This window comes from Armigeres subalbatus, chromosome 1, assembly GCF_024139115.2.
Source record: "Armigeres subalbatus isolate Guangzhou_Male chromosome 1, GZ_Asu_2, whole genome shotgun sequence".
Classification (NCBI taxonomy): domain Eukaryota; kingdom Metazoa; phylum Arthropoda; class Insecta; order Diptera; family Culicidae; genus Armigeres; species Armigeres subalbatus.
This window is the reverse complement of record NC_085139.1, coordinates 203,640,671-203,652,724: the sequence shown is the minus strand read 5'-3', so window position 1 is coordinate 203,652,724 and position 12,054 is coordinate 203,640,671. Positions and strand designations below refer to the sequence as shown.

Genomic DNA, 12,054 nt, shown 5'->3' with positions numbered 1-12,054 from the left:
CAAGAGCAGCCGAAAAACGAACCCACCGCAGAAAGAAAAAGGAATATGAAGAACAAGATTAGCGAGGTGCAGGAAAAAATGGAGCAGAACGATATGCGGAGGTTTTACGAGTCTGTCAATGGCGTGCGGAGAAAGACAGCGCCATCTCCCGTCATGCGCAACGAACAACAAGGGAATTCGCTGACAGATAAAACCGAAGTGGCTGCAAGGTGGAAGCAACACTTCGAGACTTTGTTGAATAGTGGAAGTGACGGTGCATCGGTGAGCAGAATAAATATTAGCGACGATGGACAAGCTGTGGAATCGTCTACACTAGATGAGGTTAAAAAAGCTTTTAAAGAGCTGAAAAACAATAAGGCTGCGGGTAAGGCCCAGCTCCCGGCTGAACTTCTCAAACATGGCAGTGAGCAACTTTATGAAGTTCTGCACCAAATTATGTCGAAAATATGGGAAGACGAGGAAATGCCTTCTAGCTGGTTGGACGGCCTCATTTGCTCTCTCTTTAAGAAAGAGCACAGACTGGAGTGCGTCAATTACCGAGGAATAACCCTCCTTAATTCGGCGTACAAAATTATGTCCCGTATTTTGTTCAACAGATTGAGATCGCTTGAAGAGTCCTTCGTCGGCGAATACCAAGCAGGTTTTCGTGAGGGCCGATCAACGACGGATCAAATGTTTACCCTGAGACAAATCCTTGATAAGTTCCGGGAGTACATTTTGCAGACACATCATCTGTTTATTGATTTCAAGGCGGCGTACGATTCAGTGCAATGGAATGAATTATGGCAAATTAAGCATGAACATGGTGTTAAGGATTTTAAAGGCATAAATTTGGTACGTCGCTGTAATCAGTAATTTTGAGATGAGCATCTGCAGCCAAGCGAATATAGGTATACTACACGCTGCTTGGCACAAGAGATAGGCTTTCAGTGATACGCTCTCGCAGCTTCACTGATAGATGCAGATAGCAGAAATTTTAGTTCTCTCCTAACCGCCGCCGGTATAGTTGTCGGTCGGCCGTACGACCGTGTGGTAAAATAAAAATAATTACAGTCCACTAAATAAACTGTATCAAGTGAAACACAAATAAATTAATTTGTAGTGACCGTATCACTAGTTTTTTTCTGTTCACGTTCCGAACAAGTTTCGCGGGTGCGCACGTTAGTGCAAAACGGGGAAAACCCAACATTTTGGTCCTGGCGATCCGGATTCGTCGGACCTGTTGGAACTGTGTAACAAAGTGCGCGGAAAGTGATTGTAGTGCGATATCGGCCATCGAATTGCCGGACAATAGATTAGTGCTTCTATTTGGTCCATATATTGTTCCGTTGGCGCTGAGACGCCATCCTCCAGTTAAAGTGATCGACCGGGCGGTGACCCGTTGAGGATAGATAATAGTGCTTTGGCGTCCGTCGCTGCTGGGCTATTGGGATTTCGAGTGTGGTTGCCGCAAATATTCAGAGGATCGAAAGGATCGCTCGCTGTTCCTGTGGACCACCGTTCCTGTCTTTGACATCTGGAGATCGCCGAAATCAGCTAAGTACAGTGTGTATGAGATTGCGTGGTTGAGGTGAATTGGCTTGGTTTGTACTGTGCACCAGCCATTGAAACTCTACTGAGGGTAGACTGTTTCATGTTCATGAGGAGCATAAAATTGCATGCAAGATTGTACATTCCAGTAGAACACAGTGGGGAACTTGTTTGTGATTCTCCGGTTCATAAGATTTATCGCCTTTTGAAGGCACAATTTGAGATTGCTGGAAAGAGATTAAGTCACTTTTGATTTATTTGGCCTGTCTTCTGTCAACTCGTTCGGTCGCTTGAGGTCTCGGGAGTGAGTTGCGCTAGTGCAGCGGTGCTCAACCTGTGGTACATGTACCCCTAGGGGTACCTTCGCTGGCCCCAGGGGGTACCTCGAACAAAAATGCGTAATGGCGGATGTATTACAATTCCAATGAAAACTTTTTTTTCAAAAAAAAAAAATATATCTTTTTCCAAAACTTTGTATTATACATAATATGCATGGTGGTTAGTAGTTCAAAGACTTTTGAATCCTGTCTACCCCAAGCAGAGCAGTGTATGAAGGGCTGTGTGGGACGAATGATCGTAAGGAGAAAACGTCAAATGAACAAAATTTAAAAATTATCAATATAATCTACCTGATTGAGACAAAATATTGAATAATATGCTTCCGAACCAAAATAAAAAATCTGAAGGTTCTAAGGCATCCAGTTGAGAGACATGAAGCCTATTTTCCGAAAAAATCAGTAGCTTCGTTGCAAAAAGCTTGGAGGCCTCCTTTCAAAAGGCTTCTTCCGAAGCAACTCGTAAGCCTCCTTTCAAGAAGCTCCTAAGGCTACTGCCAATAAACTCAGAAGGCTACTGCCAATAAGCTGCTCGGAAGCCTGATTTCAATAATACTTCGGAATACATCTTTCCAGGGGCTTGGAAGCCTCTTTTTAAGAGGCTCAGAAGGCTAGTTTCAAAAAAGCTCGGAAACCTCCTTTCAAAAGACTCGAAAGCCTCCTTTCATGAAGCTCGGTAGCTTCCTTAAGAGGCTCGGAAGCCTCCTTCCAAGAGGCTCGGAAGCCTCCTTCCAAGAGGCTCGGAAGCCTCCTTCCAAGAGACTCGGAAGCCTCCTTCCAAGAGGCTCGGAAGCCTCCTTCCAAGAGGCTCGGAAGCCTCCTTCCAAGAGGCTCGGAAGCCTCCTTCCAAGAGGCTCGGAAGCCTCCTTCCAAGAGGCTCGGAAGCCTCCTTCCAAGAGGCTCGGAAGCCTCCTTCCAAGAGGCTCGGAAGCCTCCTTCCAAGAGGCTCGGAAGCCTCCTTCCAAGAGGCTCGGAAGCCTTCTTCCAAGAGGCTCGGAAGCCTCCTTCTAAGAGGCTCGGAAGCCTCCTTCCAAGAGGCTCGGAAGCCTTCTTTCAAGATGCTCGGAAGCCTCAAGAGGCTCGAAAGTCACAATGATCCATCGGAGACTCGGAAAATCCCTATCAAGAGGCTTGGAAGCTTCCTTCCTAGAGGCTCGGAACGCTTCAAAAGTCTTATGGGAAGCTTGACGTATAAAACCAATTTGAATTAGAAAGTTTTATGGAATAATGAAAACTTCAGACAATTTTTAGTTTTGTGGTTTGTTTTTCATATATCTTATGATATGCGCTTATTTTCATTTACAGCGAAAATAAAATAGGGGGTACCTCAATGAAAGCTTAAGTTTGAAGGGGTACCTCTCAAGAAAAAGGTTGAGAACCGCTGCGCTAGTGCATTAAATAAGTGAAGTGATTTACCAATAATGCCAGTGTCCGATCTACGAGCGCTTGTGAAGCAGGAGCGCCATGCGTGGATTACGTTGCAGAATATAGAGGAGTTCTTGGCAGCATACGATGAAGAACATGATAGATGTGCAGTGCAGTTTCGCATGAAGAAATTAGACGAAGTGTACGATAAATATTGTGAAGTGCGAGAGCAAATCAAAGTCATCACTGATGAAATAGACGTAGAAGACGCCGCTAAAGATGAAACCGAAGAGGATAGTACCATACAGGTGGCCATGGCTGAGGCTCGGAAGAGAGAGAACGAGGAAATCTTCAAGGAGTTTGAGAATAAGTATTTCCGGCTGAAACAGCAACTCTTTTCGAAGACGGCTGAAAACCCTAGAGATGTCGTGGAGTTAGCAATCAGTAGTTGAAACTTGCCAGCCGTCAAGAATGAAGTATCCGGAGCTAAGACTTCCTACCTTTTCTGGGAAGCTGTCCGAATGGATAAATTTTCGGGACAACTTTCAGTCGTTGATCCACGATAACCACCAGAAACACATTACCACTCAAATATTGCGCTTTTGTCTACCGCTATCGTGAAGCTCGGTGACCGCTATGGAAACACCGTACTTGCACGCGCTTTGCTGGACAACGGATCACAGATCTGCATTATGTCTGAATCCTTGTCTCAGAAGCTGAGATTCCAACGTATGCGAGAAAATTTGCCTGTGAAGGTAGTGGGTGGTAGTTCATCAATCAGCAAGCAAGCAGTGTTAGCCTCGGTTTCTTCTTGTAACTCGTCTAAGGTGACCAGACGTCCTGCGTTTCGCGGGACAGTCCCGCATTTTCGCCATTTGTCCCGTGCTGAAAAGAGTCCCGCGAAATGTCCCGCGTTTTACTAATTTCAAGACAATGTCCAGCGAAATAAAGAAATATTTAATAAATAGCAGTAATTTAGTAAACGTTCTTCAAGAACTTATAAGATTTTGAAAATTGATTATATTGATTAATGATTTTCGATTTTCGTCTCATACAAAGCATCGCTCCGGAGGCTTGATGAGTGGTCTTTCGCCCAACGCCACGGCCATACTCACATGTTGTTTAAACCTAAACCTAAACCTGCGTCCAAATTATATTTCTTACACCTTGAATAAAATTATCATAAGAAACAGAGTAAAGCCCCAAACGCAATACAACGGAACGGCAACAGAAACGGAAAATTTGACAGAAAATATATGGGCTAAATGTCAAATTTTCCGTATCCGTTACCGTTCCGTTGTATTGCGTTTGGGGCTTAAGGAAGAGCTAAACAAATTTGTTTAGCTCTTTCTTACTCTGTTTGTTACTAATGATAATTTTATTTAAGATGTAAGAAATATAATTTGGACACAGAAAAGAGGTTTCTCCAAGGGTTTCTCATATTGTCATCAACGTCATTTGTATCTTTCCGTCTCCTACAAAATTATAACTGTGATAGTGCAACGCTGAGCGGCAGCACAAGCACTCACTTAAAACACGTGTTTGTTGGTTTCCAATTTTATTTCGTCCTAAACTCTAGCGAGTTTGAGGAATTTCGACAAGCCTGCTTTGGTGTATTCTAGTGATCCTAGTCAAATCCTCATTGACACATTAAATTGGATACCTACTAAAAGAACTATAATAAGTGAAATGGAAAATTTGAATTTGAGGAATATTTTAGTCAATCTGCAACAATAACAATGCTTTTAAAGTGAAGAACAAAAATCATTTCAAAATTCACAGAAATAACACATTTTCGAGATTTTTCGGCTATACAGACTGATTTATAAGAACAAATTTTTAAATTTTATCCAACGTTTCGGCATCGATTGCGATGTCTTCTTCAGGTAAAAAAAATGTTTGCTCTTTGTAATGGAACGCCTACCATACTTAACAAAAAGCGATCATTTTTTTTCTCCTGGAAGAAGACATTGACCCCGATGTCGAAACGCTGGATAAAATTTAAAAATATTTTCTAATACACTGGATTTTGTTTTTACACGATTTACATTTTCTCAATTTTCCACTCATCCTAAATGTTTAACGTATATTAATTATCATGTGATTTTTCTTTGATTTATTCTGGATTTTTTGAAACATGTTGCGAAGAGTTTTGGGGCAAATTGAAGTCACACGATCAAAAACAAGAGCGAAAAAAAATCGTGTAAAAACAAAATCCTGTGTAAATCAGACTGCATGGCCGACAAATCTCAAAAATCAACACTACAGTACAAGTCAACAACTAGAAATAGTAAGAAAAATAACAATGCTTCTTTGGCACAGATTCTGACAGTACTCAATACTCGATTTGCTCAAGATCTCTGAATGTAGGATCCCTAGCTCAACAATTTCAACTCACATCGTGTTCGTATGTTGTTATTGTTTCAGTAAAAACTTCACTTGAAATCTGAGCAAGTTCAACGAATTTTATGTAGCTCGGATCTTTTTTTTGTTTCAAGCTTATGGAAAAATTTATGATAAATCGTCTGTCAGTTTGCGGGAAATAATAAAAAAAAACCTGAGTAAGATGTAGGGATTTTAAGCAAATTTGAGCACTCTGCCTAATTGCATAAAACGAATAATACGATCACTTTGAATGTTAGCTAAATGAATCATGCAAACAATACAAATAAGTTTAACTATCAGGAACTCGCACCGTTGTAAAAAGTTGAACAGATTCATTCACAACAGAGGTGGGATTGTGTGATTGATCCAGGGCCAAGCGAGTCCAAGAGGGGTTTATCAAATTTTAAAGTTTTGACTTAAGCACATTTTTGAATAAAAACAAGGATTTACAAAATTTTGTCCCGCGCTGGCACAAAATATATCTGGTCACATTAAACTCGTCGTACGTGTCGTCTGAGCTGAAGTTCTATGTGCTGCCGAAAATTACGTCGAACCTACCGCAGCAAAGTTTCGGTATTTTGTCTTGGAGCATACCAAAGGGTATTTCACCTGCGGATCCAAGTTTCAACGAATCTGGTGTCGTTGACGTGATTTTGGGAGCAGTCATCTTCTACGATCTTTTGTAGGAAGCACAACGGAAGCTTCATGGTTCGGGATTAATTCTGCGAAATACACAGCTCGGGTGGATCGTTGCTGGAAGTGTTCCAGGAAATTCTGTTGTCAGCTACAATACGGTAGCTTCTACGCCGGTGACTACCGAAGAACTATTCGAGGAGCTAGCTAAGTTCTGGGAGCTGGAATCATGCCACACTAAAAGCTGTTTGTCTGTAGAAGAGTCTGCATGCGAAGCGATATTCGAGGAGACGACTACCAGAGTCTCGGATGGGAAGTTTCGAGTGACGCTGCCGAAAAGGAAGCACATGCTGGGAAGGTTGGGAGAATCAAAGGTCATTGCGAAGAAACGATTTCTTTCAATGGAGAAAAGGCTGAGTGCCAACACCGAAATGAAGGCCTTGTATACAGCATTCATGCATGAGTACCTGTACATGGGTCACATGAAGGAGATAACAGGAGAAGATGAAGATTCAGGCCCAGAGTATTACATCCCGCATCATGCAGTGTTAAAACCAGACAGCACGACGACAAAATTGAGAGTGATCTTCGATGCATCGTGCTATACGGATTCCGGTGTTGCTTTGAATGGTATCTTGATGGTGGGACCAGTCGTTCAAGACGACCTCCGAAGCATTCTGCTACGTTTCCGGTTGTACAAGTACGCAATTGTAGGAGACGCAGAAAAAATGTACCGGATGGTATGGTTGCACGAACAGGATCAGCAGCTTCACAAGATATTTTGGAGAGACGAAGTTGACGAGCCTTTACGAACTTACAAGCTTACCACTGTAACGTACGGTACAGCATCAGAAACATATCTTGCAACTCGGTGCTTGAACAAGTGTGCCGAAGAGGGCAGGGATCACTATCCGGTAGGCTCAAAGGTGGTCAAAAAGAGCTTTTATGTCGACGACATGTTGGCAGGTTCGCACACGGTCGAAAATGGCATCCAGCTTTGTAAGGAAGTTCTGGAACTCCTGAAGGGATACGGGTTCAATCTGAGAAAGTGGAACTCCAATAGCCCACAAGTATTAAAATCGATTCCTTCTAATCTGAGATATGACCGTCAAATACTAGACTTGGATGAGAAGGCAACTGTGAAGACGCTGGGCCTCACGTGGAAGCCAGCTACCGACACCCTGTGGATCAAAGTTCCAGATTGGAGGCCAGGTGGGCCAATCACTCACCGTGTTATGCTTTCTGAGATTGCACGTCTGCTTGATCCCTATGGACTAGTTGGTCCGGTGGTCGGATCAAACAGACACAATGGTTGGAGTTTAGATCCAATATATGCGAATTGGATACTGTCTCAGTTCCACGGTGGATCGGTTTCGGACGAGACATTATTTCGTGCGAGTTCCACGGATTCAGCGACGCAAGCGATAAAGCATACGGTGCTGCAGTTTATTTGCGCTGTATGGACTGGAACGGAGATATCACTGTCAACCTTCTAATGGCCAAATCAAAGGTTGTGCCATTGGAGGATCTTAGCAGGAGAAAAAAGAAGCAGTCAACACCTAGGTTGGTGTTATCTGCAGCTCTACTGTTGGCGCATCTCTATGAGACCGTTTCGACGAGCATGGCGATTGAAGCAAAATCTTTCTTCTGGACGGATTCTACAATAGTCAAATGCTGGATTTCCTCGCTTCCATCGAGATGGCAGGCATTTATGGCAAACCGTGTATCGGAGATACAACATGTCACTAAAGGTGGAGTGTGGAACCATGTCCCGGGAATCGAGAACCCCGCTGATATAATTTCGAGAGGGTCAACTCCAGCTCAAATAGCGAACAATTCTCTTTGGTGGGTTGGTCCAGATTGGCTGAAGAAGGATACTCAATACTGGCCGGCAAGTACTAACGTTTCAGAGCAGCAGTTTGATTCGATGACCCTGGAGTAGAGACCACTAGTATCGGCAGCTCTACATATTCTGCCTCCGAACGATATTTTTACGTTGCGATCAAGTCTGCTCAGTCTCATACGACTGCTTGGATACGCCGGTTCTTGTTCAACTGTAAACCCCGGAACAAGTTTCAACGAAAGTCTGGAATTTTAGCTGCCACTGAGCATGAAGAAGCACTGCTCGTTTTGGTGCAACTTGCTTAATCAGAGAGCTTTCCATAGGAATTGTCAGACCTTGCATCGAAGAATGAAGTCAGATCCACCTCTAAGCTCCGAAGTCTCAATCCAGTGATGATAGAGAGTATACTTTGCGTTGGTGGCCGGCTCGGAAATGCTCCAATATCGTGCGGGCGTAAACACCCGATGATCCTAGACAGCCGGCATCCGCTCACGAAACTGGTCGTTAGCGATTACCATCACAAACTGCTCCACGCAGGGCCGCAGTTGATGATATCCTGCATCCGTGAAAGGTTTTGGCCATTGAATGTCAGAAATTTGGCAAGGAAGAAATGCGTGAAGTGTTTCAAAGTGAAACCACGAGTTAATGACCAACTGATGGGAGATTTGCCACTCGAGAGAGTTTCACCAGCTCCTGCCTTTCAAAGGGTTGGAATTGATCACTGTGGACCATTTGAATTGCAGCCTGCTACGCGGAAAGGCGCTCCGACAAAATGTTATCTCTGCTTGTTTGTTAGCATGGTTTGCAAAGCTGTCCACATTGAAGTCGTAATGGACCTCACGACCGCAGCATTTCTCGCCGCTCTTAAAAGATTCGTGGCCAGGCGTGGGAGGCCGATAGAAATATTTTGCGATAATGCTTGTAATTTTGTTGGAGCACGGAGTCAGCTGAATGAGCTGCAACGGATGTTTCATCAGCAACAGCTGCAAGAACATCTGTCGGCGGAGGCCGCTCAAGACGGCATAACCTTCAAATTCATTCCAGCTAAGTCCCCCAATTTCGGCGGCTTATGGGAGGCCGCAGTAAAATCTTTGAAGGCTCATATGAAAAGGGTTATTGGCAACAGGATGCTGAAACCTGACGAGATGAATACTGTTGTAGCACAGATAGAGGCATGCCTCAATTCGAGGCCCTTGACCCCACTCAGCAATGATCCGAATGACCTGGAAGCACTAACTCCAGGGCACTTCTTGGTGCAGCGTCCATTGTCTGCAATACCTGAACCCAGTCTTCTGGAGCTACCGGAGAACAGACTCTCTAGGTGGCAGTTGATGCAGCGGTTCAGTCAACTGATCTAGAAGCGATGGTCAACTGACTATCTATCGAATCTCCAGAGCCGTAACAAGTGGACAAGGCATAGAGATAACCTGGACGTCGGAAGTATGGTTCTTTTGAAGGAGGACAACGTCCCACCGCTCAAGTGGAGACTGGGACGTGTAACCGAGATCCATCCAGGACAAGACGGCAACGTGAGGGTTGTCACCGTTCGCACGAAGGAGGGTCTCTATCGCCGAGCTATCTCCAAAAACTGTATCTTGCCTAGGGACGTTCCGATACTTCCGATATATCGGAATATCGATATTTTTGTATCGATATTTAGCTTTCAATATATCGGTCATATCGATATTTTTGCTTTCGATATCGATATATTGTATCAGAACATAGTAACACAAAAATAACAATTGTATTGTATTTTGTGAAGAAAAAATACCTCTTTCAAAATGGTTCTGAAAGCGCTATTTCTACTGATTTAGAGGATTTTTCTAGGTAAAGCGGATGGAGTAAGGTGGGCCCTGTAATCACAAATAGTTTTGGTAACTCGACACTTTGCATTGACGCACCGTTGTGCAACTTCTGCCAGGCCGCTGGTCCTTAAATCCTTTTGCGAATGCATTTATCTATTTGGCGTGACAATTTTGATTTTTTTTTTCTAATGGGACTTTTTGCGATAATTTTGAAGAATGCCTTTGAAAATCGAGGAGAATTTCCTGAAGAAATCCAAGATAATTCCAAAGTTTAAAAAAATTTCCTTTTTAGTTAAGCATTTTTAAAGGATTTTCTTGTGAAAATTCTGAATTTTATTTAAGAATTAAATTTAAACTTCGCATCATGCTTTTAATGATGTTGCTGTATTCAAATGGATCCGGCGTTTGTTAGAACGGCTTGGGTGCCAAATATTACCGATAAATTGACCTCAGGCACAAATTGACCCATAAAGATCCAAGCAACGATCACCAAGATCAGTTTTACTTCTATTTCTTCTACAACTTCTATGTTGTTAAAAAAGAGGTAACAAAATTAAACCGAAAATGATCAACGACATTTAGGCGAATTGAAAATTCTGTTTACCCTGGGTATGTCCAGGTGATCGCTAAGATCCGGAACATCCGCATAAATAATAAACATTAATGTTGGTTGCGACCACTTACAATACTTGTTAATTTATACATTATTGAAAATACATTTCCTTGTTGTCTACAAGTCCCTCTAAAGGGAAACGAAAGCAAACAACCTTACCAACCCAGCAAGACCCTTCCTTCTAACCATTCGCATATACCCAATCCACCGAACCAGCCCGCACGCCAGGGTACTCACCTCTCCACATTCAGCAGCCGGCGAGTTCTCCACGATATCGTAGATGACATGGGTGAATCCAATCAGCGAGTCGGTTCGCAGCAGTGAGAAGCCAAACGTTGCATCCTCACTCTTTCGCAGTACGACCATCAACTCTTCCTCAGCCATAATATGGCCGTGTTGTGGTTCGTTGTTGCTCTTCTGACGGACTTCGTCGTCTTATCCGTCGTTGCCGCCGCCGCCACCACCGGACGACCAATGATGACGAACAGCCAGCCGCAGCAGCACCAGCAGCAGGGGCAGCAACTAATCGAGCATCGATCGTCGTCGTATTCGTCGTCTTCGGCGTAATCGCACTCCGGTCGGACGGTCGGTCGCTTGCTCACTACAATTTCTTCTTCTTTTTCGCGTTTATTTTTTTTTCGACTTTGCTTTCCGAGCTGAAACTGGAGGGCGCTGCCTTTTTCTTATAGGAAGCCTATATATTTTTATGTGTACCCGCTACCAACTACTTTCTACAACTCGCGAGTAGAAAAACTTCCTGAAACACTTTCCTCGTCGGAATAAGTTTTTCCACAATTTTAATTTCGAAAGCTCTCTCAGAGCCGCACTTTGACCAATGAAATTTCTTTATTTGAAATGGGATTTAGTATCATTCCCTGACACTGTACATGAACCACTTTTGCAAATTCACAGATAGAAGGATGCGACTCGTTTCTTCCTACTTCAGTCGATTTTTCTTCCTGTTTGACAACTTAGCACAGATGGCTCATCCTTCGAAATTGCAAAAAAAAACTTCTGATGCTTCTCAATTCAATTAAACACTCTGAACATATTTCTGCTCTTCCAGAATTTTCCAGCTTCTCTGAAAATTTCCCGACTGCTTCCACTGCTTCGCTGTTTGACCTTTCCCAAAAATTCCGAATCCACCACTCCTTGCGTAGAAAACACTTCACTAGAATTTGACAGCGAGACACACGGACCCCGCACACATACACTCCATGGAATTGAGAACTTCGTGCTTCTTCCTGCCACTGCACTGGAATGCACTTGCAAGATGGAACGTCTGTGAAGTTTACTTATTCTTCCGGGAATCCAACTACCCCAAATCAAGAGAGTACACCTTTTCTTCGCCTCCACTGCGTCCAATTATTGTAGTACAGGCTGCTGCTGCTGTAGTCACCTCACTGCGGGTCAAAAGATAATAAGAAAAATACAAACTTCAGTAGGCACGAAAAAATGAATCGAAAAAACCAGCTTGGTAATGTGTTTTTGTTTTATTCCTGGGCTGTATTTTCTTCTTCACTTCACAAAGTCATCAGCAGTGGA

General features: G+C 43.4%; 1 protein-coding gene across 4 annotated transcripts in view; it reads right to left on the bottom strand.

Annotated features, from left to right (window-relative positions):
* The window catches only part of LOC134205688 (PH and SEC7 domain-containing protein), a 338,134-nt gene that overhangs the window by 307,923 nt on the left and 18,157 nt on the right, over positions 1-12,054 (bottom strand). For all 4 annotated transcript variants that reach the window (XM_062681206.1, XM_062681209.1, XM_062681207.1 and 1 more), the window contains exon 2: positions 10,747-11,912. In XM_062681206.1, coding sequence (XP_062537190.1) covers positions 10,747-10,893 — 147 coding nt within the window. In that variant the 5' untranslated portion in view covers positions 10,894-11,912. The remainder of the gene's footprint in view (positions 1-10,746; positions 11,913-12,054) is intronic.